This window comes from Agelaius phoeniceus, chromosome Z (genome assembly GCF_051311805.1).
Source record: "Agelaius phoeniceus isolate bAgePho1 chromosome Z, bAgePho1.hap1, whole genome shotgun sequence".
Taxonomy (NCBI): domain Eukaryota; kingdom Metazoa; phylum Chordata; class Aves; order Passeriformes; family Icteridae; genus Agelaius; species Agelaius phoeniceus.
In genome coordinates this window covers 81,349,285-81,375,410 of record NC_135303.1, presented here as the reverse complement: position 1 = coordinate 81,375,410, position 26,126 = coordinate 81,349,285, and the positions used below count along the sequence as shown (strand labels likewise).

The following is a 26,126-nucleotide window of genomic DNA, read 5'->3' as shown; positions in this document are numbered from 1 at the left end:
ATGAACGCTTGCTGGGGTTTGGGATTTTTTGGGATTCAGTCCTTCTAAATACATTATGTTGTTCCTCTTCATAAGATTATGAAGGGATGGGTCTATATTCCCATAAAACAGCTAGTAAATTGACAGCATAAAGAAATTAAACAGCATACCAAATATCATGGTGGAGAGCTATTGAATAGATTCAGGAAACTCATTTTAGCCTGCTGCATTTTAGCCTTAAGAAGAAGAAATATCTTTTATTTTGTCATCATCCTGATCACTTTCATTTTTTTCTTTCAGAACCGTCCAATGTGGAACCTAACTTGCCTTTAACCACTAATTTTTCAGATCTGCTTTGTAACTTAGCTAGACAGTAATATTTTTGTGCCCTTTTTCTGCTCCTAGAATCTGATGTGTTTCCAGTAACATACCTTAATGTTTCCAAGGATTTGGATCTTCAGCGGCTGCTGGTGGAATGGGATGTTGTCAAGTCAGCGCATGATGCTGAGCTGGCAATATCTTTTGAGATACAAGTCCGTCGAACCAATGAAGTTGTGTGGACAGTAAGTGTACTTAGAGAAGAAGTGAATAGTCATTTACAATGATGGAAGATGTAGTCATGTCTCTTTGTAAAGTCCCTCTCCTGGTAGTTTTCCTTAGCATCTAAACCAGCAACATTTTGTGAAGAGGAGATCACCCAAATAATAGGCTTAGGCCTGTTCTGGATGTATTTCTGCTTGTCACTTCTGTATGGGAACAGTCTCCAAAGAAAATTTATAACTTAGTTAAACTGAAAAACTGCACTAGCTCATTTAGAGTTGCTATTGTGAGAAAGTACATAAAACGGACAACAGAAAGTACGTAAAACTTATTTTTATGAAATTAGGGATAAATAAAATAGGCATTGTTATAAATCACAGCTTACTTCGATCACCCTAGCTGGTGGTGTTTTGTCTCTGAATTTGAAGAACCACATCTTCACTACTAAATGAGCTCTATGCAGTTCTGAAGATTTTTACCACTTTGATGTGCTGGATAGGATTTTTAGCCCAATGAGTAGATCTAACCCTGAAGTAACTGGGGCCATAATAGCTACAAAATTAAGTTTTGGGTTTTTTGAAGTGTCCTTCACCAAATTCTTATTAACTTGTTGGAAAGAAGTAAAAGTGTTTCAAATCCAGGAATGTAGTCTGTTCTGTTATTCATAATAAACATGACAAGTTACTTTGGATGTCATTACCATATAGGAATATATTTGCTTCTGTGTTTTTCTGAAGTATGTGTACCAATAAAGAAGCTCTGTGAGTCTGTTCATACCAAAGTGTGGACAGCCTATATAACTTCTAGAGCAGCGGTAACATTCCTCAGGGCTGTAACTGAGATTTTGAACTGATGGGAGAGTTTTTCTCAGAGCAGTGGTAATATGAAAGTGCAGGTGTTGCCAATGGAAAGCAGTACTGGAGAGAAGTTCTCTGCTGCTCAGTGTGAGTCAGGGCTTTGGCACAAGTCATACTAGTAGCACAGATCTATATGCTGAGAATGCTGAGAATCTATCATTCTGCTAAAACATGTAGAATGATAGAATGTCATAGGTTGGAAAAACTCTATGAGGTCATTGAGTCCAGCTGTTAACCCAGCCCTACCAAGCCCACACTAAACCACATCTCTAAATGCTGAATCTGCACATCTTTTAAATCAGTCTAGGGATGGTGATTCCACCACAGGGATATGTAATCCAGAGCATTAGGATGCATTTGTAGGCAGTATCTTATGTAATAGTGTACACAAATAACCTACAGAGAGTCTCTGAGAGCAAATCCATATAGCCAGTAGAGTTTCAGACATTCTTTTTCAAAAGCATTTTTCTCCTTTCCCGCTGCTTTTGATTGTATTTCCAAATCTTCACGTTGCTGTGTTTTCAATATTTTCCCTTACTGCTTTTTGTTTGTAGGAGTTTCAAAATGTCACACTTGATAAATTGAGAAAGCCTCTTCATTGGACATGGGATTCAATCATACCTTTGGAGTGTATGTCACACGCTGTGAGGATCAGGAGCAAGGCAGAAACATCAAAAATCTGGAGTCAGTGGAGTTTGTGGGAGACTCTCCCAGGTATGCAAAACAAGACTTTGTAATATTGGAATTTTTTTCAAGTATAAAGCTAGTTTGTAATTCACCAGTGAATGTAACCATGGAGGACAGTTCAGGAGAGATGGCATCACATCAAGAATCCATTTTCTCTAAGTTCCTTATATTTTGCCAGCAATAATAGAAGTGCTTCAGGCATTGCTATAATTTGCAGACTATCTTCCTAAGCTAGTAGACCAAAAGTTTTAGAGCCTTTACTCACACATTAAAACAATGTAGTAGATGGAGTGACATGGGATCTTGGATAGGCAGATCCCTGGCCTCGACTCAGGGAAAGGAGGAGTAGCACAGAGGTAGGGGCTGCATGATCTGATCAATGTGTGGCTTTTGTCTGGGCTTCATAGCTTGAACTGTATTACAGAAGCAGAGAGAAATGAGCAAGTCAGCTCCTTATTTCACTTGGAAGGAATGTCTTGTGAATTATATGAGAATAAACAGGGAGTAAACCAATAATGTAATTAATGACATCACAAAATTTGTCTTTTTTTGGATTACCATGTCTTACTAGAGCAGTTTTGTTTCCAGAGAATCTTCTTTAAACAACATATGTAACTACTTTAGAAAACATGACTGTAGTAATTTTATAATGAAACACTCATTTAGAGCAGCAAGGGTTTTTAAATATTGGAGACATCATGTCTCCAACAGAAGAGGCATCACAGGTGTTCATATTTGGATTGTGGCACTCATTTCCCTGCTGTTATATAATGGGCAGTAAGATGCAAGACTTTTTTGTCCCACAACCTCCTCAGTCTTGGAGATTTTATTTTTTTCAGTCGCAAGTGGATGCGGCTCAAAAACACTATTTCCTGGTCACAAACTGATCCCACATTACAGACCTGATTTAGAGCTCTCTGAAAGATAGTAACTCTAGAAGTCATCAGGTTTTTGGATCAGATTCTTGAGAGTAGATTTTACTGTGAAATATGTGTAAAAAACTGTGAGTCACTTAAATTCCATTAACTTTCCCATCCAGCAAGCAGTCCAACATGGAAAGCTATGGGAGTCTCATTCCAAGTTGATTATCCCCTTGATGTGATTCAGTTAATGTTGGTCCTCTTAGCTGTGCTCTGCAGGGGCATCAAACCATAGAATTATGTTTTTGTAACCCCCTGTTACAAGTCTTCAAGAGCAGGTGGTTTGGACATAAGCAACAGCCTGTGCATAGGAGCAGGAGGTAGTGTTCCTTTGTAAAGAGAATTCTTGACAGAACATTTTTGTTTTTCTCTTAAGTGAAAAGCTGTAAAACAGATTTAGTCTCTTAGGTAATTTGTTGGACTACATGACGTGTTTATGAGTTTAAGAGAAAGGTATTATTACATGTGAAATTCATCTCTGTATTCAGAAGAATACTAAATAAAAGTCTGAATGGATAATATAACGTTAGCAATTTCTTGTGTAAATGCTTAGTTTTGTGCTCTGGCTGAAGGCTGCTGCCTTGAGCAGATTTCAAATTTTTTTTTTTTTAATTTGCAGGTCTGGACACTTCAAACAGAAGTGGGCCACAAATCTTTCCAAAAGAAAAAATTTTAGCAGAAGGCTCTAATATCACTCTTTGCTGCATCGGAGGGAAAGGTCAAACCATTAAGGAATTCTCTGTATACCCAACTGTTGATGTTGTCAAGCGCACAAAGAGTCAAGTCAGACTTCTCACTGTGGGAAATCTGTCACATGACAAAGGGTCTAACATTCATGTCTACTGCTATGATGAGGATAAGGGGTCACATGAAGCAGCTTTCTTTGTGGGTAGTAAGTAAATACATTGTTACAGTTTTATTTTCCTCTTGTTATTAACTCAAGAACGACTCTAGAAAAAATGGATGGGGAAAAAAGCTTGCTGTAAGTTTTCATGCTCTTGTCATGTCTGGCTGAACTCCATCTGACAAGAGATCTGTAAACTTATATAGAGGAGGCAGGAAAGAATAGCATTAAATTGATTAACCTTATGACAGGTGGTTGATTCATAAATACACCCACCCATTTAGGAGTTCAGCTTCATTGTCTGTGTGTGTGTGGTAAAAACTCAGCACAGCCTCCTTTTTGAAGGCCAATAGCAATTTTTAAAGATGGAAAAGAATACAGATTGAATACATGAATGAATGAGTACTAAAAAAAGATTATGGAGTGTAAAAGTGTTGATTGCTATTGACTCTTGGTGTTATCCTGACCATCTCTGCAGCAGACTATTGAATAAGTGTAATTTCAGTAATAACATCTATAGTAAACCAGACTTCATAGTAACCATTATTTCTAGCTTGTTAATGTATTAAAAAGGTTGATGAGTTTTGCCTTGACTGCCATGATGTTGCTTTTTTGCTTATTTCATCTGATAAGAACCACCTGATACACCTAAAGATTTCTCCTGCCAAACCCAAGACATGAAAAAAGTAACATGTACTTGGAGAAAAGAAGAGACCTATCTCTATGGAAGGAATTCACCAAAATACACCTTGTCTAAAACGTAAGCCTCATTGTTATATTAATTCTGTTCTGTGCTGTACCAGTTACCTTTCCTTCTTTCCCTTAGAATCTGTGGATTTGTCCATGTAATTAGCTGCTTGCCTTTTTCCACCTCACTGATCACTTATTTAACAAAGCTTGAGCAGTGCAGAACTGCTCTGAATCAGACTAACTGTAACAAAGTTGGCAGTCCTTTAGATCAAGTTCTGCCTGATAAAGCTTATTCTTACCATTTTTTAGTTAGTATGTTTGGTACTGTTCAGTAGGTATGAAGACACCCTGAATTCAGGATGTAGATAACTTAAAAGTATAACATAATTATTGGGTAGCACATACAACAAACAGATAACTAGGATCTCATCAGCGGGTAGGCTAAGTATTAGCATGCTCATGATCCATTGACACTAATTCTGACTCAAACTTAGCACTCTGCCTGATCAACCTCCCTAGTTGTTTTCCTTTAGGATTTTAGAGCTTTGTTGACGTTATCCTTCTTGAGTCCTTTAGCCACTGACAATCCAATCTCAAATGTCCTTCTTGTGTCTATAATTTCTGTAGTTTCAGCTGGCTTGTTTACTTTAAAAAAAAATCTGCAGACTTTCTCAAAGCTCTTTCTTAGCAGCCTGAGTCAAGGCTACACAGCTGTGGCATATCAGACACGGCCCTTACATGAGGAGAGAGGCTTTACAGCAAGGCCTGCAGAGAAAGGGTAACTCATAAAAAAGGACAGGTCATAACCGCAACAAACTTTCATCAAAGGATTTCAGCAGAAAACAGGACAGCATTGCACATACCTTCCTGTTCTCTGTATCACTCACTTCCATTAAGATACTGTGATGTTGTAGGCAGCATTCTGATTTAAAAATGGAAGGTTAGAAGATGCACTTCAAGATGCAGTTGAAATTACAACTTCATTTAAAAGCTTGGTTGTAAACATGTAAATTATTTAAGTCTTCGCAAATATGTCTCTGATTTAGACTATCCATAAGGAAATTTCTAAAAGCAATTTAGCTATATCTTAAAAAGACAAACCTGAATTTCGAAGGAAACTTTCTTTTAAGAGTATTTGTATTCATCATACATCAAGCTAAAGTAAAGAAGTGGGTGGCTTCTTATATAAGACCCCTCAGCTTTATTTTTTATGATGCTGTATTCTAGTTGGACATCAGAAACTTCCAAGATCTATGTTGATTGTATATTATGGACAACATCTTTCTTTGCCCTGCCTCCAACCTCTCACTTTCTTTGATAGGTCATCCCAGAAAACAGCTCTGTGCAAAGCAAGTTGTTCGCAGCAGTGCTCATGCTCTTGGGATATAGGCCAGCAGCAGATCTGGAATGTCACAGTGACTGTGGAAAACCCACTGGGAAAGAAAACTGCCACTGATGTTTTTGATGTAAAACACAGAAGTAAGGGGTTTTTTCCTGTGCCTTTGTTTAGGGCTTTTTGTTGCTTCTTCTGAGCTTGATACTTCTGTGCCCTGGTTTAAAGTGTGGAAGTCCTTGATTTTTATCTTCACAGTTTAATTAGTTATCTGTCCCTGTGCTACAGTTACCTGCTCTCTCTTCAGTTTCATCTTTGGGAGGTTGTATAAATGGCAGAAAGCAGTTTTACTCCAAAGGTCAGATTTGGTTATTGGAATTACCCCTTAATGTTTTGAAATCTACTGATTTTGCTGAAGCTGGTTAATGGAAGAGAAAGAAAATGATGCAAGGATATAAAATGGGGAGTTTAAGCAAAATATATGTGTAGGTTACTTGGGAATTGGTATGATACAAGATGTGGTACATGTGTAATAGCTATTTCTGGGGAAAAAAGTGATGGTGCTAATCTGCTCTTGGTCCTAATATGGGACAGTAACCTTCACTGTACTACTGTAAGGCAGGAAGGAGGTTCATTGGTGACAAAAACCATGCTATTCTCTGAGAAGTATCTAATGGCTGTGGTTCCTTGTTCCCTAGTAGTTGTGTCCTTTATCTCAGTGTGCTCTGGGCCCCATAAGTTCCTTCCTACTCTTGCCTCAAAACAACTGGATGTTTCTTCAGTCTCCAGCAGTATTTCCAGTTCTCCTTGAGTCCTCTCCAGTGTTCCCCAGGTCCTGGGGCTGCCTTACCTGTTTGAAGAAGCAGGAGGCATCATGTGCTTCATGCAGCTCAGAAGCTGACAGGACAGTGGCCTAGAGGGCTGTTGGTGTAACTGCTGCACCCTGGCACTGCTTCCTTCCTCAGAGACATTGCTGACAGTTTTGCAAGCCACGCTTTTTTATATGAAGGAACTTATGCTAAATGTCGGTATTAGATTTGTCCCAGAGAGGCATGACAATTCTAAAATTTGATTATCTGATTGTTTGGAAGTGGAAGAAACAGGTCAAGAAAGTAGAGGAGTAAACTGACAGATTTTAGGGGGACAACACAATGTTATAACCTCAGTTTTCATGGGAAGTCAGGCTAGAATAGTTTACATTCAATGTGATAAGTACATTAAAATTTATTACAGTATTCTTTTTCCAGTCCTAGTGATAGTTGCAAGTTAAAGAAATTAAGAATAACATGTGTGATGAGTTTTAAATAGTGATTCCTGTAAAATCCTTCATGTTTTCTCTGACCCTGCAAATATTTACATTACAATTTTCCGTCCTTAAAGGATGACGGTAAATAAAGGAAAATGTAAATCTATTGCTTCCAATTTTGCATGTGGTAGTTTGGATCTTCTATATCAAATGCAAACTCTTTTGAGTATGAAAGTCCTCAAATTGTATTTCATGGACTTGTGTAATGCAATCATTTAATTAGTGAAGTTTTAGGATAAATGGCTAAGGGTGTAAGCATACTCCTCACCTGCATTGCCATGCCCTCACATTGCATTGCATTCCTCACTATTATACTGTTAATATGGGAGGGTTTAAGATTTACTTCACTTGCTGAATACTCTTACACAGCAGTAAATGATCTCAGAAATATTTTGGAAGAAGTAGCACAGGCACTGTTTACAGAAGCGTAAATACTGACAGGCGTCAGTGTTAGAATTGTGAATAAAATTTCTGTTGAAGAGGCGCAATTCTGGGGTGTAGAAATGTGTCAAATGTTACCATGTTACGTCAGGAGCTTCTGCCAGGCCCTAAAGTAGAGGGTTTTAATGGTTTGCAAAAAATGTCTCTCTTCCTTTTGTCCATGATGTTTTAAAACATTTCTAAGTCAGTACTAGGGGATTTTTAAACCTTATGTAACATTACTTACATTTACATTCTGAAATGAAGTTTTACAATTTATATGTGTTTCTTCTAAATTAGAAGAAAAAAAATATGTATTTTTTATTTGCTTTTACTACTCAGCTAAAATATCTTAATATACTATTGCATGTATTTTATGTTTTGCAAGAGCTAACTCAGATTTTCCATTGGCAGTGTATCCCACTGCGCCTTTCCACCTTTGGGAAGATTGCACAGATACAGAAATGACATTACACTGGAATAATGAAAACACTGAAGTTGAACTCTTTTGTCAGACTGAAGTGGTCCAACCTGATGGCAAAGTAGAACTGGTATGAAACCTGAGTTTCCTAAACAAAAACATAGTGAGGATCTTTTTGATGTGATTAAAAAATAATTCCCCAGCAATACAAATACACTGTAAGTCTTGTGAGCGTGTTGATGTGTCTGTTTTCTGGATTTGTTTGCTTCCCAAGCTCTACACTGATTATACAGTCCATGTGGGCAGCCACTGTTGGCTCTGATTCACACTCCAAGCACTGCCTGTACCCTGGCAGAAGTATGGGTGACTGGTCTGACTATGTGGCTCAGTGCTCTGCTGAATGGGTTCTGAGATTTGTTGAAGTTAGTGAAAACACTGAAGGGCCTAATAATTCTAAAGTTGAATAATGTAATTATACAATTTATATGTATATAATGTAATTGATATATATTAGCTATTGGTAGTCTTGATTTGTTTTTGTTGCTCATGTTATTTCACATTCACCAGAGCAGCATTGAAGGTTTCTTTTGTATCAGTCCAAGCTTTTTCTATGTGCTGTTGACAGTAGTTAATGGTAGAGAATCTGATTTCTAGTGATGGAATCCCAGAACAGTTTTTCTTCCCTTCCTCTTCAATCTCCTTGAAGATTATTTGACTAGATTCCTTATCTTTTTCCACCTCTTCCACAAATGGTGAGCTTGATGGACTCTTTGCCTGTTTACTGTCACCTCTCTGTAGCTCTTTTCTTAGAAGGCAGCTTGCTTCTAGCACATTAAAAAGACACAGTGCAGATCACAGTCAAAAAGCCACAGATCACAGTCAAGCTGTGTTCTCTCCTGATTGTAGCTGTCATATCAAGTGACCACTGCAGCTGGCCATTGCAGGAGACAGTTTTGAGGAGAGGCTTAAAAGCATGCTGGCTTTTTGACTCTTATCAGAACTCACTCTGTGAGGTAAAGGCTGGGAGGAAAACATGGAAGGAGAAGGCGGCTGTAGATTGCTCTGCATAGATCTGGAACAATATGAGGTAATAGCCCAAGACTCTATGAGGCCAAGATTTCAGTAAATTCCCTCCTGGATGTAAAAACCACTCGTGGAGGGTTCTGAGTGACTCAGACAGTTACACAGACGTGGCTTCCAGCCCTCTTTTTGAATCTCCCACTGTTTTGATCTTGTGCATTATTTGCCTTTTTTTGATTGTTGTTCCATGACTGTCTTTCCCAAGTGACGCTTAACTGGCGCTTGCAGGGTCTAGAGGAGGAGCTGTTTTCTCAGGGCAGAGCACCTTGCTGAGGACACTGCTAGCTGTGCCTGTTGTGTCTTTGTGTTTTGCAGCACAACAGCTCCGTGGCGGGCTCACGGCACGTCACGGTGCGCGGGCTGCGGCCGCACACAGAGTACACGGCCAGGGTGCGCTGCGGGGCGGCCAGGCACTTCTGGAGGTGGAGTGAGTGGAGCCAACCCCTGATCACCAGAACAAAGGAAGGAAGTATGTCCAGCCTGTTGAGAAACAGAGTTTGAGGGATGTTCCTTGCTTACCACCTCTCTTTGCTGTTTGTTTGTTACTCTTCCACTGTGTAGCTAAAGCAGAGGCCTGTTGCATGCATAAAAGAAACACGCTAATCAAACTCCAAGAAGATGACTTCTTAAGTAATTTTCAGCCTACCTGCTAGTCTCAGACATTGCCTGCAATGCAGGCAGTGGGAAATCCAGTTGACTGGGAAGATGGACAGACTGAGTTACAGTACCCTGTGAGGCCTGGAGGAATGGTGCAGAGGTGGGAACAAGAGTCTGGTGACTGCAAACAAAGATTTTCTAGGGAAATCAAGCAGACTTTAATTCAGAAAAAGGAATAAAGGGAAAATGATGTCAAAGGATAGTGTTTGGGCAAGACCCAGGAATGATGGGAAAAAGAAGGTGTTGTGAGTGGAATTTCTTGAAATGGGAGGAAGCAGTTAAACTGCCTATCCTTTCCACAGGAGAGTATTCTCATTTTATTGTTTTGCTATACTGATTGCAGCTCCATCAGGGAAACTGGACATATGGAGAGAAATTACACCAGTTCTTGGGGGACGAAATGTGACCTTGTTCTGGAAGGTGAGACATCCCTACAGAAATAAAAACAAAGCCCTTCCTAAAGGGGTTGGAAATTTCTCCCATGATTTGTGTGCAGCTGATAGCAATTCAGTATGAAAATGTCTTTTACAAATCTAAAACAGATTGTATATAAAATATCTCACAACACATGTAGCTATGATGGTGTGCTGTCCTGGAATTTCAGACATACAATTCTGTTTTTCTAAGTATTAGAACAAGTCAGATCCCATAACCAAGGCTTCTGCATTTCCATTTCGAACAGTATGTATGAATGTGTGGAAACAAATGTTTATATTCTTACAGAAATAACACATCCTGTTAGTTATTTAAAATTCTGAATGATCCTCTCATATTTTTTCAGCAAAATTTACTAAGTTACTGTTCTCTTCCTCCATAACTTTTTTTCTCAGCAAACACCAAGTTTTCAAGCAAATGGAAAAATTATTTCATATGAAGTAACCTGGGAAAAAATAGAAGATGGCTCCCAGCCTGCAAGAATCTCCTTTTCTTCAGTCTACAATAGCACAAGGATTTTCCTCGATAACCATTCCTACAGAATCAGTGTCATGGCAAAGAACAATGTTAATTTTTCACTTCCTTCAATATTGATCATCTCTAGAGCTACAGATAAGAGTAGGAGTATTTTCAGTTATAATCATATTACTAGAGTTTTGTTTCCACCTGTTTTGAGTGAAGACATAATTTATCATCTTGGGCAAGAAATTTACCTTACCTCTTAACTCACACTGCTGCTGTCTGAAAATTACAACTGTATGTTTTTCTACAGGGTGGCAGCTGTATGTTTATTAAGCTTAAATGCAGAGAATGTCTCCACAGAGCAAAATACATTTAGCCTAAAACTAGGGCCTCAGACCTGCAGTGGATGCCTTAATGGTGCTGCCAGTGCCAGTGTGATTAGCCTCTTGTGACTCTCTGAATCTAGGTTTCTGCAGCTCATGTTTTTTCGTGAATATGTAGTAACAATTGCTGGATGGTTTCTGAGCTGTCAGCTTTCAGCATGTGAAGGACCCCCTTATGTCATTTAGCAAAGGAATGCAACTGTTTTATTGTTGTTTTCAACTGGTTAGTATAGGAACTGTATTGATCTTCATTTATGAGTCTGAAGTGTCACTCAGGACAATAATAAGAGCTTCTGTTTTGTTCATTCCTAGGCACTGAAGAGCTTAAGGAAGGACAGGTTAATGGTACAGATGATGGCATTTTTCTGTCCTGGGAGCCCAGAAGTATATATGACAGTTACATTATTGATTGGTGTAACTTTCCCAGGTTGCAGCCTTGTGATTTGCAGTGGAAGAGATTTGGACCCAACATTTCCAGTGCTGTGATCAGCTCAGGTGAAAGCCAAATAAAGATTCTTTCTGGCTGTGCAGCAGTCCTTCAAGTTGTGGGCAAACAAATAATTTTTTAATATTTTGAATATTGAATTCCGTGCTGTGCAGTGTAATTCTTCAAAGGCATGTGACATCATGTTTTTTCTACCAAAATAATTAGACACCACAAATTTACCAGCACCATTAAACCTTGAAAGGCAGCATACTATATTAGAAAAGTCAACGCAGTTGACAAAACCTCCTCTGAGTGCTTCTTGAAAGAGGATGGTGGGGTTAATGAAGCACTGAAAATAATTTAGCAAGAGAGATGCAGAAGGGAGCTCTATCCTAGCTGTAACATGGATCAGGAGCTTAGACTCAGGCAGTTGAAACACACCATGTAGTGAGAGGTTTGTTGCTGTCAGTGTGCCACAAATTATGTGTCTGAGCACCAGTACTTGCTTAGAGGATCAGTTACATGTTTTTTATCCTGGTTGTGGCCAGTAGACTTAAATCCTTTCTGTCTGTGTGGAAGTTTCTCTGATATGCTTCCACAGCTGCAAGAATTTAGCTTTCCTGGTGTCTCTCAAGCTAAGAGTTTGGAATGAAACTCATTTGAACAAAATTTGATTGAACACACATAAATTTGCAATAAAGGAACTGCACCTCAATTCACACAAATGTACAGAAACCTGCACGTGATGAAGGGGACTGTGGTAACACAAGGGAACAGTATTGTCAAATTCTTCAGTGGTTTGTACTTGCTTAATGTGAATGGGAGGGGATGTCAGTGAGGAGAACAAGGAATCCTGATACCTGGTGGTGTTTCTGCATCTGATATTCCAAAACACAACCTTTGCCTGTGCCAGAAATGTAAACTAAATTGTCTTTCTTTTTGGTGCATTTGGAGTTTATTGTTCAGTCACCTTGAATACTACGTAGGAAAAAAAAATATATATAAACCTCTCTCCCAGTTCTCTCTTGCAGATGGAATAAATGTGTTTAATTCACATGATGCACACCAAGAGTGGGCTTGCCCTCTGTCTCCTTCAGTTGCTTTAATAGCACAATAGCACTCAGAGAAGGTGTCTAATAGGTTATTGACCTTGGTAGGAAGCAATTAAAGAAAAGTAATATTGAAAGACAAACCATAGCCTATTTTTGTTCAACTGTTTTCTAGCTGCTTTTGTGCCGGGGGTGAGATACAAATTCCACATCTATGGATCTGTTGCTAATAGAGCCTCCTTACTGGAAAAGAAGATTGGTTATCTTAAGGAGCTGCGTAAGTTGGCAACATATTTGGGGCTTGTGCATTTGCTAAATTGATTTGTCACAAAAAGAATAATTGCCTCCTCCTACAGCTAGATAAAATTGGAGGTTTTGTGTTCTTTCTGTATCTTTAGTGAGACATTTAAAGGTTCTATATCAACATACAGGTCCTACATGAAGGATATTTGGCTAGTGCAGTGACCAGGTAGAGCCCATGTATATTAGGGGAGCTGAACAAAGCTGTGATTATCAGTTATTGCTTCATGTATTACATGGATGCATGAAAGCTCTGTGAAGCTGACATTTTTGCAGAGAACTTTGGCTTTGTTCAGCTTTTAAATACAAGAAAGATGTAAACATAAACACCACATGGGAGTGTGGATTTTTCAAATGATAAGAGAAAACAGTCTTGAAGAATAATTGCAAGTTTAACTCGAATTTCCTTTCTTCCAGCTCCTCATCTTGACCCTATTGTGAGAAAAGTTGATCTGACTTACAATTCAGTAACACTGTCTTGGGATTCTTATCTCACAAATGAGTCAGAGCCTGGTTTTGTAAGAGGCTACCATGTTTATGTGTCACCGATACAAGGGAACTGCAATTTGAAAGGATCAAAAAAGCACATTCTTTCAGGTAACTGAGCTCTCTGCTACAGAAGGTTCTGCCATTGATGCAGGTGGAAGACTTGTTGGTATTGCAACATCTTAGAAAGTTCACATTAGGCAGTCTGGCTGGCTCATTTAGGTGTCTCTAGATTTCAACACTTGTTGCTTTTGGTTCCTGTCTGTGCTTGAGGTGCTGGTAGGCAGAAGTGATTCCTGGCTTTAGAGTGATTTACAGCCCACATCCTGTTGTCCATGACTCCTTTGTAGCTCCAGAAAAGACTTTGGTACTATAGGAGGAGATCTGCCTCTTGTGATGTGAGTTCTGGATGAATGTTGAAAAACATCTGTTTGTGGTCTACTTGGATAGAAGTCATGGGCATGTTAGTCTTATTAGGATTTGGGGTATTTTAGAAACACATGGGATACAATTTATTTCTTCAAAATTGGAGCACTGTATAAATTCCCCATGTAAATTCTTTTTTAGTGAAAGTATTTGTGTGTGTACTCTACAGTGGAGTTCCTTCAGTGGGACTGAGCTGTGAAGTGGCACAAAGCCACAAATTTGTCTCAGACCTTTCCATTATAATTTTCAGATGCTTCCAACACATTAAAAGAATTTTTTTTTTTTTCCTCTTCTTCTGCTTGGGTCATGTCCTGTGTTCTGCTGATTAGACTAGTGCCAGGATGAAAAGTAGTTTGAGCTGAGGGAGGCTTATGTAGCAGTTCTTGTCAGAACTGAACTAACCATGTAAGCACCATAATTCTGTAAGTAATCCCAGTTACACTTTAAAAAGTTTAAATCAAAGATTTTCTGCTTCACTGGTTCTGCTAGCAGACAAGGGGTGTGACTGAAAACAGCAGAAATAAGCTAACCCTTTTCTCCCTGGGGTTTGGGAGTTGCACAGTAGAGAGGCAAAAGAGCTCTTTTTTCAGACAGAGGTTTCTTGCTTCTGATTGTCTTCAAAGAAATTGACATAAGCTTGAGGGATAAAGAATCTGGTAAAAAAAAAGAAGAAATGGAAAAACTCAAATAATTCTGGTACAATGCTCGAGGAAAACGAAATTAAAATAAACAGGTTTCAGTCTTTGACAACAAGTTGTTAAGTGTCTGCCAGAGGAGGGCAATGCTGTGGCCAGTCCATTTAGAAGGGATGTGAGTCCAGCCCAGTGGCAGTGAGTCAGGATGCATCATCCTTCCCGGAGGAAAGCCTGCAAATTACAAAGAAGGCGGATTGCAAATGTTTTGTTATTTCAGTTAACTGGTTTTGTAATATTTTGTGGACAACTTATTTCAACCTTTCAGTACCAAACGAGGGGCTTATAAAAAAGATGGAGAGAGACTTCCTACCAGAGTCTGTACTGATGGGACAAGTGGTAATGGTTTTAAACAGAAAGAGTGTGGGTTTAGATTAGCTATCAGGAGAAGATTTATTGTGAGGGTAGTCAGGCTCTGGAACAGGTTGCCCAGAGAAGCTGAGGATGTCTGGAAGTGTTCAAGGCCAGGCTGGATGGGGCTGAGTAACCTGGTCTAGTGGAAAGTGTCCCTGTCCATGGAAGAGGAGAAGGAACCAGGTGATCCTTAGAGTCCCTTCTAACCCAGAACATTCTGTGATCCTATCTGATCTGTTTTCTTTTAGATGAATCAGAACTATGTAAATACACAATTGAAAACCCAGAAGAAAAGAGATACACCGTGAAACACCTGATGCCAAACACAAAATACAAGATAGTGGTTAAAGCATTTACAGGTGGAGGAGAGACTCCCATTGTTAACTTTAGATACATAGATACACCATATAACTGTGAGTACTGGCTGTGAATAATATCCCCGAGCAGAAGGATGGGATGATTTAAAATGTTGTAATAATCTTCCTTCTTAAGGGAAAGCATCTAATTCAATGCAACATTCACTTAAGAAACAATCCAACTGAGAAATGATACGAGCATATCAACATGGCATTTTTATACTTCTAAGTAGAAAGGATTTTTTCTAAATTTTAAAGTGAGCCTAATTTACATCTTTATTTAAGTCTTATATCCTTATGGGAAATAGCTCAATATATGCATATTTGCATACCTAGTGAGTCCTGTTTGTTAGAACTCATTGAAGAATTGTGTTTAGATTCTACTGTTTTTCTAATATAGGGGAAAACCTACACACTTGTGTGCAAACAGGTAATTCCTGTATGGACTCTTGAACTTCTAATGTTGATTCTTACTCTCATCAGTCTTTAAAACTGTTGCCAAGTTCACTCCTTCATAAGTCAGTACAGAAGGGTTGTTGGCATGGGCACTGTAGTTTGCTAACTGGGCGGATTTGATCACCAAAGAAGAAGAGGAAATCACTTGCCCATACCTTTTTCCCTTGAAAATACCAGTCAGCATGGTTGTGAAACTTAGGATCCAGACTAGAGATGCCTGGTTTTGAAAAACTTGTTAGGTCTGGAGATTAAGGGGAAGGGTAGCCTGTTTGTGAACAGCATAGCCCCAGGCTGTCTTCTAGCTAGGAGGAAATACTGAGATCCCTGTATCAGCATAAATTCTAGGAAACTTGAACACGTGTGTAGTGTTTTTCTTGCTATAGACAGTCCAAAATGGAAGTACAGATGTTGTTCATGTCTCACAGTAAAAATCTGTCTTCTTTGCAGGTCTGGGAGAAAACCTGAAACAATACTTAAGCGAGCTTATATCATTGCCTCACTTTTGAAAATTACTCTTACAGCTAAGGTGCCAATATTAGGGCAAATAAAAAGAAAACTAGTTATAATTCCATTCTGGTAAAGGGAGTCAAGGTCTAAAGGCTTACAGAGTTATCCCAGAAACTCCAGCCAAGCTACCTTGCAACCATGGACCACACAGTTTTACTGCTGAGTTAGTGGTAGGCATCCCATGCAGACTTGATGTTATTTTTGCCCCAGAAACTCAAGCTAAATTGAATTTAACATGTGAGAAGTTAAAACCTAAATTTTAAAGTATTTTTCTTCCACAGCAAACATGCTGTACTTTATATTCCTGCTAGTGATAGTTCCAACCCTAGTAGCAGCTATTTGCCACTGGAAGATGAAGTGGTAAGTTGTAATGCATGTTTCTGTTGTAGACAGAGAATATTACTAATCTAATTCACAAACCACTGCTGCAGCTTGTTGCTTCCAGCCCATTGCAAGGCCTCGTTCATTTTTCTTCCTTTGGCTGTCTGATTGTGTGGACGTTTAAAGTACTTGGCTTGTGGTGTTTCTGAGACACTGGTCATCTGCTGCTGTGCCTGTACACATCTGTGGGTGGCTTCTGCTGGTTGAGTGTGCTTTTATAGGAGAACAAAAATTCATTTGCTTTGGTCTCTTATTTCCAGGGTGCAGGAGTGGTGCTGTCCTGTAATACCTAGTCCTAACAAGAGCAAAGTGCTGTCATTCAAAGAGTTTAAGGTAAGATCACTGAAAATCTGGAGTTTTTAATTTGTACATTCTTTGCTTAGGAGATTAAAAAAAATATTCTTGTGTTGACTGCATTTAAATATTAACTTCTTGTCAGTTTTTGTGTTGACTACATTTAATCATTATACACAAATTAACAGAGTTTAATATTACCATTTAGTGGAAAACTCTCCTTTTGACATCCGTGTGACTCTGAAATAACCAGCTTATATTGCAGTCTGTTGCTGCAAAAAGAAAATGGAGAATAAATTAAATCTTTTGATCAGCAGGTGATTCTTTCAGTGTTACTTTTCAAACCCCTGCACTGTCTGAACTCAGAGCAGCCCAGAGGATCCTGGGCTTCCCTGCAGCCCGGGGGCTGTGTGTGCCCCAGTGCCCTCGGGCAGACACTGCAGGGCTGTGCAGTGGCCCTGGGAGGATGCAGGGGGTTCTGCCAGGCACTGCCACGCCTGGCTGGGAGAACAGGATTGGCAAAAGCCCTTCAGCTTCTTCTGTAGCCCTTTTGAACTGGGAGCTGCTGCATGTGTGCTGAGCCTTTGCCCTGGCACAGGTGGAGCTGCTGTGGTTCTCTGAACAGCAGCACGAGAGTGAGGAATGAAGTACACCTAACAGCCATTGCTGCTGTCTCACAGTTGCTTCTGCCTCAAACTACAGCCAGCACACATCAAACACCTGACAAAGTCTTTAGAGTAGAGGGACATGGTTCCTTCCTCAAATACAGTCATTGTGAGTTTACTTAAATAAATAATCTGATAAATTTTACATAAGATACAGCTTCTATTGGACGTCCTCTACATGGGTTTTCCTTCAAATTAATTTTTTTGAAAAGTGCAAACTAAAAAACACTGTGTAGGAATATTAGAATTCCTTAAAGTGATCACTCTCTTTTCTTGACTCTGGGCTTCTTTCATTGAGTAATTTTTTTGTTTAATGATTCTCTTGCAGATGGATTCTGAGAAAGTGCTGAAGATAAATGACTGCCTTCCTGACATGCTGGCCATGGACAGTAATGCTGACGCTCATAAATTGCATCCTGTTACCTGGAGCCCGGTGTCTTCAACACCAACTGAAGATAACACTGATGGTCACAATTCTTCATGGATTTGCTCTAGTGAAAATGTAGCAAGGGACTTTCCACCCACATCTACACCTCAAACTCATACTTGTTTTGAGAATTTTGCTTATTCTTCTCCACTTGAGGCTGAATCTGATCCCTACCAAATACCGGAGACACTGGAAGCAGGCAAGACAGACCAGGCAGTGGTGCTGTACCAGCCACAATGCTACACAGATATTTTTCATGAGGATGCAGCCTCAACCACCAGAGAAACAGGTGAGAGAAAGAGCAGTCTGAAATACATCTCTCAAACAGATGCATGCTGGCTTGGGGGGAGGCTTTGATGTTCTGTCCTCCAGTGAGTCCATCCAGTGTTTGGCTCCACACTATAAATGAGAATTTCTAAAGCCACAGCTTCTTGTGATTAGGGCTCTCACAAGCCCAGATGCCTGACTTCCATTAATAGCAGCAAAGCTGTTGTTCCTGGACCAGTTTTGAGTATTGATTTGCACAGGAATCGTGTGTGTTATGGTTCCATTACAACTTACGGGCTTTAGATGAGATTTATAGGCTGGTTTGTGGCTTGTGTTATGCAGCACGTTACATCACAGCAATCTGTCACAGGCTGATGCAGACAACTGCTTTATTTTGCAGAGATTAAACTACTCATAAAGTAGAGGAGTAAATGAAAGAAGGGGGAAGGTTGTGCTGCTCAAGGAGTGTATTTCTCTTGCAGTGTTCTGTGTACTCTGGCCACCCCAGCCAGTGGGTACTGCTGGGCATGGAGCATTACCCAGTCATTTTGGGGGCTGGGCTGTATTTTCTGTCTCTCCAACAATGTAAGGAATGATTGTTAGAAGCGTTACCTGCACACAGTGTGGCTCATTCCTTGAACATTTGAGGGAACTTTGACTTCCCCAGGAGTGCTGCCCAGAGCACCCAAATCCAGTAATCATCCTTTTATTTCACTTGTGTCCTAACTACGCATGATGTGTGAAAGAGCACAGAAAACAGATTTCTTATGGAAGACCCTTGCTTCCTTTTCTTGCAACTGGGGCTCCTCATACTTCTGCCTTCTCTGCCTAAAGACCCTTTAAAATCGTCTTAACTATACATTGAAGAGATGTAGGGAGTTAGGTGGAAAGGAGTTAATTTTCCAGCAGGACAGAAGTGGTACCACATGGCAAGGTCTCTGCTGGTGCACATGAGCTGAACTTTTGGCATTGACCCCTGCACTTCCACAGCAAGCCCCAACCAACCAAGCAACCAGACATGGCTGGTGTATGAATCCCATTTGTGAAGGACATCATATTCAGGCTGCATACATCTATATCTCCCAACACTACTTTTGCATTTGTTAAAAAAACAGAACCAAAAAAATACTTATTGTAACACTCAGAATCCCTGCAGTAGACAGCAGTGAATTTGGCCTTTCATTTTGATTTCAGGAAATTGTACATTTGTAATGAAGCAGCAGAGTTGGAATTGTAGCTGAAAGTCTTGTCAGATTTACCTCAGTGCACAAAGAACCCTTTGGTTTTACTCCCTTATGCTGTTTGGAATCTGTCACAAAGTGATGGTTTCAACTTAAGAGCACAGGATAAGCAACTCTCAAAGGTGAAACAAATGAAGGTGTCTGACAATTTGATGTTCAGCTTGTTTGCTAAAATGCAATTACTTGCCTTCCCTATGTTTAACTAGCCAATCACACTCCTAGAAACCAAGCCAGCTGCAGACCAAGTGAGTTCTGAAACTGAACAGTATCTAGTTTTTATACTGTTGCTTACGGATATTGTTGTAATGTCACAAGCTGTGTTGCAACAGGAAAAGCAGTAAGGCCTTGCACAGCCTGTGGGCTGAGACAAGCACTGCCTGCAAACAGAGGGAGAAGGAAAAGGGGAGGTACGAAGATACAGACACAGGGATGGGCAGACATGGTTGGAGGTGTTCAGGCCACACTGTGCCATGTCCATCCGTGTGCTGTGCACAGGTGCAGGTGGCCCACAGGCCTGAGAGGTAGAGAAGAGTTTTCAGCATGGTCCTTCCTTCCAGCCTCCAGCAGCCAAGTAAGGAAACACGGCCGGGCACATTCTGCTGAAGGGCAAGAGAACAGGGAGGGTAAGGGAGAAGGCTGATTTGACAGATGCATCCCAGGGAAACTTCCTCCTTAGCCTCTGCTTTGAGTAGCAATGCATGTGAAAGCTTGATACCACAGTATCTTTACAGCTTGGAACTTTTGCTTCTCCAGAATGCTTCATCACACGGTGTGTACTTGTGTAGCTTAAAAGCTTTACTGTTGGAAAAAAGGCCAGTAAACATAAGGGAGCTGCTTTGCCATGACCAATATAAAACTTCTGAGCTGTACGTTTCAGAAAAAGGTGTATTTATTCTAAAATGTTGAAAAGGTATCCTAAATCAAGAGTTATGTACTAAGGAATTCAGATATAGATGTCAGTCAAAGAAATCAGCATATCGTGCAAAGCATTTTAAATTTTGACATTGTTGCAGTTCCTCATGCCAGGGGGACAGCTGCAACCTGGCACAACTCCCAGCTGTGAAAAAGCTGCTGTCACTGAGGCCTGGCTGCAGCAATTCCACCCAGGAGGTGAACGAAGGGGTTTGTGGGTTCAGCCAGTCCTGCCTTCCTGATGGTGGGGTGAGACACACGGGCCTGGCTGAGGTCTCACCTCTCAGTGCCCTGGCCATTCCCAGGGAGATCCTCCTGCTCTGATGAAATTCCATTATCTGGATGCAGTGACACACTTGACCACATTCCAGGTCACTGGGTGAGGGAAGGAGAAGCTGGCTTCTCTTTCCCTATAAACCCTTCGGCTTCCTGGCTCCGATGGGGGGTGTTTTGGGAAACCTCCTGTGCACAAAATGTACACAAATGGGGGATTCCAGGAAGGATAATAATGCCTTTGTGCCAAGGGGCACAGTCTGGGCACCAGAACTGAAGATTAGAGAAGTATTTTGGCATATGTGGAGAAGTGTGTATAATTTTTATATATTAGAACATCTGTCTTGCATTAATGGTTGAATGAGTTCAGAACTGTAATCCTCTATTTTTTTTTTGTTCATAATGCAACACTCACAGCTGTTGTTGAAATGCTAATACTTAAACCATCACATAATTAAACATCATTCTCAGTATGTTAAATTTTTAAAATAAAAATGGTGTGTGAACTATTTAAGAGTCTGTGTGTCTTATAACACATTAATGTAAAAACTATTTTTGGTCAAAAAGTTTTATTTTGATTGTTCTAGTTAAGCTAGAAGCTTGATTGATTGTTGCTTTTGATTGTTCTAGTTAACTAGTAACTTGCAAATATGAATTAAATTCCAATCCCTTTCTAATGCTGAGAGGTACACAGGAGACCAGAACAACTATAAGAAGTTTAAGTACATTTTATTAACAATGCATCCCTTTGATAAGACTACGCTTCAGGAGGCCTTTAATGCTCATTGACATGAACTGTACACAGTATACAAAAAAAAAAAAAAAAAAAGGAAAAAAAGAAAAAGGAAAACACAAAAAAAAATCAAGATGGGCAATACCATTTTGTGACAAGCCTCTGTTTAAATTATACACAGCTCAATGCAATATTCTTACGTAAAATATATAAATACTTTTTCTTTCTATGTTACAGGTATACAATATAAATCAGATTTCAATGTCTGTTCAGTGACCTACAAACACTAGAACCTCCAAATATGTAGCAGCGTATTACTAAACAAAAAAATGACCACACAGGGAGAATACGTATTGAGATTTTTCCTGATCCTTTCTCTCAGATCAGAATGATTAATCTAGATAATGTCTTGTAATGCAGTTTTAGGGATGCTGACAGCCCAGGATTGGAACAATTTTTCAATTAGATTTACAAAGTGTAAATTTGAAGGAACTTTTTTCCCCTTTAGACATAGCATCTTATGCTGAAATACCCTATTCAGTGGCAAAATGAAGTTACATTTTTTTGGCATAAATAACATTTTGCAAATAAAATAGTGTATTTTAAAAAGCAACTCAAGCAAAAGGTGCAATTTCCGCATGCTGTGGCATTGCTGTCCATCTACGCTACAAAATTAACCCAAAGAAAATCCACATTTGTTAATGACTATAAATCTGTTTAAAACAAAACTACGCTGGGAACTATTGTGAGTTGAACAAAAACCAAGCAGATTGGAGACCTCCAGAAAAATAAAAACATGGTTTCCAGCATGTCCTCAAAAGTCTTTTGCAGTTGTAAAGATTTTGCTCTCACATATATTTTGTACACCTTTCATAAGGACATGGTAACAGAAGTGTGACTAAGAAAAAAAAGTTGCTGGACCTGCATTCCCATGGCTCCACAGCGGCTCAGAGCGGGACTGGGGGGAGGTGAGCGGGACCTCAGAGCCTGGTGAGAATTCCTCTGCTGCGATTGCTGCCCCTGAGCTCATGCTCGCTTACAAGCTTTGCCAGCTTCCTGCTGCCAAACACCAAGTCCAAGGCACAGACTACAGAGCAGCAACTCTTCCATCCCTCACCAGATTTGGTTACAGTGCATTTCTCCTGAACAGCTACCTTACTCTTCGGACACCTAGGAGAGGCACTTTGGTTTTGTTTTCAGTCTCACTGCAAACCACAACTCCCTTTCCAGACTACTATGTGTGTTTCAATGAAATCAAAAAGATATGATTCTCACAGGTGCCTTATAAATGTTTATAAGGGCAGCTTACCTCAGTGTGTTGAGCCACTGTGCCCAAAACTAGTGAATTGTTTAGGACTCCACTTGTGGAAAAACCACCACCACCCCACAAAGACAGCACATTTAGGGCATGTTTGTCAGACGTCAGTCAAGCAAGAGCTGTCAGATGAGGAAAAGCAACTGTTTCAAGCACAACATGCCAGGGGCCCCACATACAAGTTGGGAGCTTCAAAGCCTGATCATCTCCAGCTCCAAGTGGTGTCCACAACAGCTGGGAGTGTTCTGCATTTCTGAATTTCAGAGAGGTGAAAAGTTCTCCTTCCCCAAAAGGAGCCACTGAGCCCCTTGGCTCGTCCTGCTTCCCTCGGTGGAGAGGACCGGGCCCTTGCGGAGGTGAGTCGGCTCTCTGCTCCTTGGAAAGGGCCCCCCTTTCCCCTGCCTGTCAGAGCAGACCCAGAGACAGCAGGCAGCTGCTGCTAATTGAGACTGGTTCCACAAGCAGCCTCTCCCTCCTGAAGCAGCTCCCGCCTCTGAGCTGTGTGTGAGTTCCTGAGGAGTTTTCTTTGCCACAGCAACCAAAGTGCCTTTGTATACAGTGTAAGTGAATGCTACACACATTACCGTTTATTGAGCATTATCACCAATCACTCAGACTGGAAATATAAAAAGTGGGTGTCTGTCAGCTTCCCTAGGAGAAGTGGAAGAGATTTTTTATTAGGGCTAATGTAAGCACAATCATTATTTACTACAGCTTTCTTTCAAAGTTTCTCATGATACAAATAAAACCCCAAAATAAGGACTTTGAAAGGGACATTAAAAAAAAGAGAACTATAAAATTAGAAATTCACAGTTTATAACTAAGCCAATATAAATTTCCTTCAATAACAGTATCCCCTTCATCTGCCAATTAAAGTGAAACATCAATGTGAGCTTAATGTCAATGTGTAAATTAATTTTCTAGAAATGTATGTTATGTACAATACAGACTTAACATCCTTGATGCATACTTGCTGAAATCTATTGACACTCATACACTTTCAGAAGAGAAATCACGCTTTATAACTGAATTTGCAGCCATAATTTTTTATGTCAAGTTTCTATTGTCATGGATCCCCACACAAGCGCGTTATTCAGAACATATGAGCATTTTGGGATGGATATTCTTTTAAAAGTATATTTGCTTATCTTTCTATAATCAGAGGCCTTCCTACGATGCTTTCTACATTAAGTGCTATGGGTTAAACTTAAGAAATGAAGAGAGGTGGGTTTTTTAAATACAGGTGATAAAACTTGTTTATTTTGCCTTAACTGCAGAAAAATAACATGGAGTTGTTTGATGTAACCCCATTTAGTTATTAAAACAAATCTCTTCTACTCTAGCCTAACTGAGGTAGTGTTTGAAACTACTGTATAACATACGCTATCCCCATTTGTGGGAAAACTACATTATTTTCCTTTGGAGTTTATACCACTATTTGGTCTACTGTGATTGACATTTTGGTTTTACAGAAGCATTTATTTCTCATGACCAGAAGCCCAATAGTTACTGGTGTGGTGTGTTTTCTAAACATTTCAAACATGTCTTGCCACACAGATGTATTATTTATGTCAATGACCATAGAAGAGTTCAATCAGTTTCTTTTTGCTCCTTTCAGTGGGAACTCATGAAAAGATAATCTTAGGAACTAAATTTGACTACGAGCAGCAATTTACAGTCTGCTTTACCAGAACCTGATGGTATGCAGTGCACATAAGAATTCAGTGAAGTGATAGCTGCAAAGCAGTGCTTATGTGACGTCATGAAATTTCCAATAAGAACAAATAAATTCTACATTTCACTAGGAATTGTGTGTTACTGTTCACAGGACTACTTATTGAAATCTCCAGTAGCATAGCTAGTAAGAACAGAGATATGAGCATCAGGATAAATTTCACTTAAGTATTAATCTGACAATTATAAAAAATGGTAGGAGTGAATGGATAAAAATACGTTCTACTTAGTACAGTCCAGCTGAATTATTCACCTATATCAAAATCAAAGGGTAATCCCCTCTATTACAGGCATTCTAACAAAGGTGGCCATGCTACTGTATATACACATTTGCATATATTTATACTACCTTTATATAAAGGCTTCTGAGTCTTTAGATCCATGATAAAAGTGACAGGGATTCCTACAATTTTTTTTTAGCTTGCACTTACTAGTTTAGAAACGGCACTAGTAACATGATAGAGGCAACTACTTCAATCATTACCAGTCACTGTATCATTTAACTTTTGCAACAAGTCTTAAATACCAGTACAAAATTATAAGTACAGCTGCTCCAAAATTTGTTACTTAAGGCTTTTCACTACAATTATTAGTACTATCTGATGCTTGATCACTAACCCATTGAAAATTCAAATAAACCTTTGTTTTTATAAAAAGCTGTTTCCGTGGAACTTGGAAAACACTCATACTTAAGTGTCCTCACAAAACCTGCAATGACTAAATGTCTTCAAGTTCAGTTTATACAATATTTGCTTATCTGATACAAATCATGCGTTTTAAAGGATTGTAGTTGAGTAAGACCCACATTTGTACTATATGAGCATGAGTGTAGAAACTGCAAACACATGCATAGTATTCAGGGAAAACAATCTGATTTCAGCATTTTAAGGTTTAAATGACTTGTTTTGAAAATCAAATTGTAGTGAAAATCCTTAACTGGTTCAGACAAGATACATGTAGGTAAATGCAATGAAATCGGAGAGACTGCTAATAAAATGTCTTAAAACTATAGCAATATTAAAATAACTTAATGAAACCTCAGATTCAGAGGCATTTCTTTCTGTCTGAAGTTACAAATCCCCAAAGTAGTGTTATAAACAGTACAAAAATCAACAGAGAAGGGCTAACATTAATCCCCTGGTGCCCACAACCACAGCATGGCTCCCCATTGCTGGCAGTGGAATGCACCCCCATCTCTCTGATTCCTGGTGTCCAGGTTTAAAAAGCAAGGCATCGTTCTGCTTCTCTGGAACAGAATTGGAAGTCAATTAAAAACGTCTCTGCAAGTTGTCCTATTTCATCGTAGTTTATGGTAGAAAATGAAATGAAAACTTGTGGAGGTGTTCAGTGCTCGGCTCTTGCATATACTGGTAATTACTATTATTAAAACTAAGGTAATGTCTAATAAATCCCCAAAGGGCTCAAATGACTGTGCCAGTAATTGGTTGAGGAAGAAAATGTTTTCAGTTCAGTCTTCAGGTACCAGTAGCTTCTGGAAGGTTTCGAAGATGATGTTCCAAACTTTTTATCCAGTCAGTGGGAGGTTGTCTGAGCATTTCATAGTCCATATGCAGAGCACTGCCTGAGCAGAGGTCAGGACTCAGCTGATGCATCAATTACAGGCTGTTGTGTCGGCGTTGCCAAAATAGCCTCTGCCTCCTCATGCATCTGAAAGGGAAGGATGGAGTATTAATGTTGCTAGAGATTTTACTCAGGGGGCATCACAAAATGGTTTCCTGTAGTATGTACCTATCTGAAAGCATCTTTTACTCAGGACATGGAATCTGCACCCAGCCAGCCATTTTGGTACATTCAGT

General features: G+C 39.6%; 2 protein-coding genes across 8 annotated transcripts in view; one reads left to right on the top strand and one right to left on the bottom strand.

The window, feature by feature from the left end:
* OSMR (oncostatin M receptor) overlaps nucleotides 1–21,036 on the top strand; it is a 31,018-nt gene extending 9,982 nt beyond the window's left edge. For all 6 annotated transcript variants that reach the window (XM_077171566.1, XM_077171569.1, XM_077171565.1 and 3 more), the window contains 16 exons: nucleotides 385–542; nucleotides 1,931–2,090; nucleotides 3,603–3,875; nucleotides 4,461–4,587; nucleotides 5,839–5,996; nucleotides 7,991–8,127; nucleotides 9,393–9,546; nucleotides 10,078–10,154; nucleotides 10,565–10,787; nucleotides 11,327–11,509; nucleotides 12,666–12,767; nucleotides 13,208–13,387; nucleotides 14,997–15,161; nucleotides 16,349–16,427; nucleotides 16,709–16,781; nucleotides 17,736–21,036. In XM_077171566.1, the coding sequence (XP_077027681.1) occupies nucleotides 385–542; nucleotides 1,931–2,090; nucleotides 3,603–3,875; nucleotides 4,461–4,587; nucleotides 5,839–5,996; nucleotides 7,991–8,127; nucleotides 9,393–9,546; nucleotides 10,078–10,154; nucleotides 10,565–10,787; nucleotides 11,327–11,509; nucleotides 12,666–12,767; nucleotides 13,208–13,387; nucleotides 14,997–15,161; nucleotides 16,349–16,427; nucleotides 16,709–16,781; nucleotides 17,736–18,191 (2,705 nt within the window). In that variant the 3' untranslated portion in view covers nucleotides 18,192–21,036. The remainder of the gene's footprint in view (nucleotides 1–384; nucleotides 543–1,930; nucleotides 2,091–3,602; nucleotides 3,876–4,460; nucleotides 4,588–5,838; nucleotides 5,997–7,990; nucleotides 8,128–9,392; nucleotides 9,547–10,077; nucleotides 10,155–10,564; nucleotides 10,788–11,326; nucleotides 11,510–12,665; nucleotides 12,768–13,207; nucleotides 13,388–14,996; nucleotides 15,162–16,348; nucleotides 16,428–16,708; nucleotides 16,782–17,735) is intronic.
* Nucleotides 21,037–23,140: 2,104 nt separating this feature from the next.
* Nucleotides 23,141–26,126, bottom strand: part of RICTOR (RPTOR independent companion of MTOR complex 2) — a 73,815-nt gene continuing 70,829 nt past the window's right edge. For both annotated transcript variants that reach the window (XM_054652679.2, XM_054652680.2), the window contains exon 38: nucleotides 23,141–25,977. In XM_054652679.2, coding sequence (XP_054508654.1) covers nucleotides 25,903–25,977 — 75 coding nt within the window. In that variant the 3' untranslated portion in view covers nucleotides 23,141–25,902. The remainder of the gene's footprint in view (nucleotides 25,978–26,126) is intronic.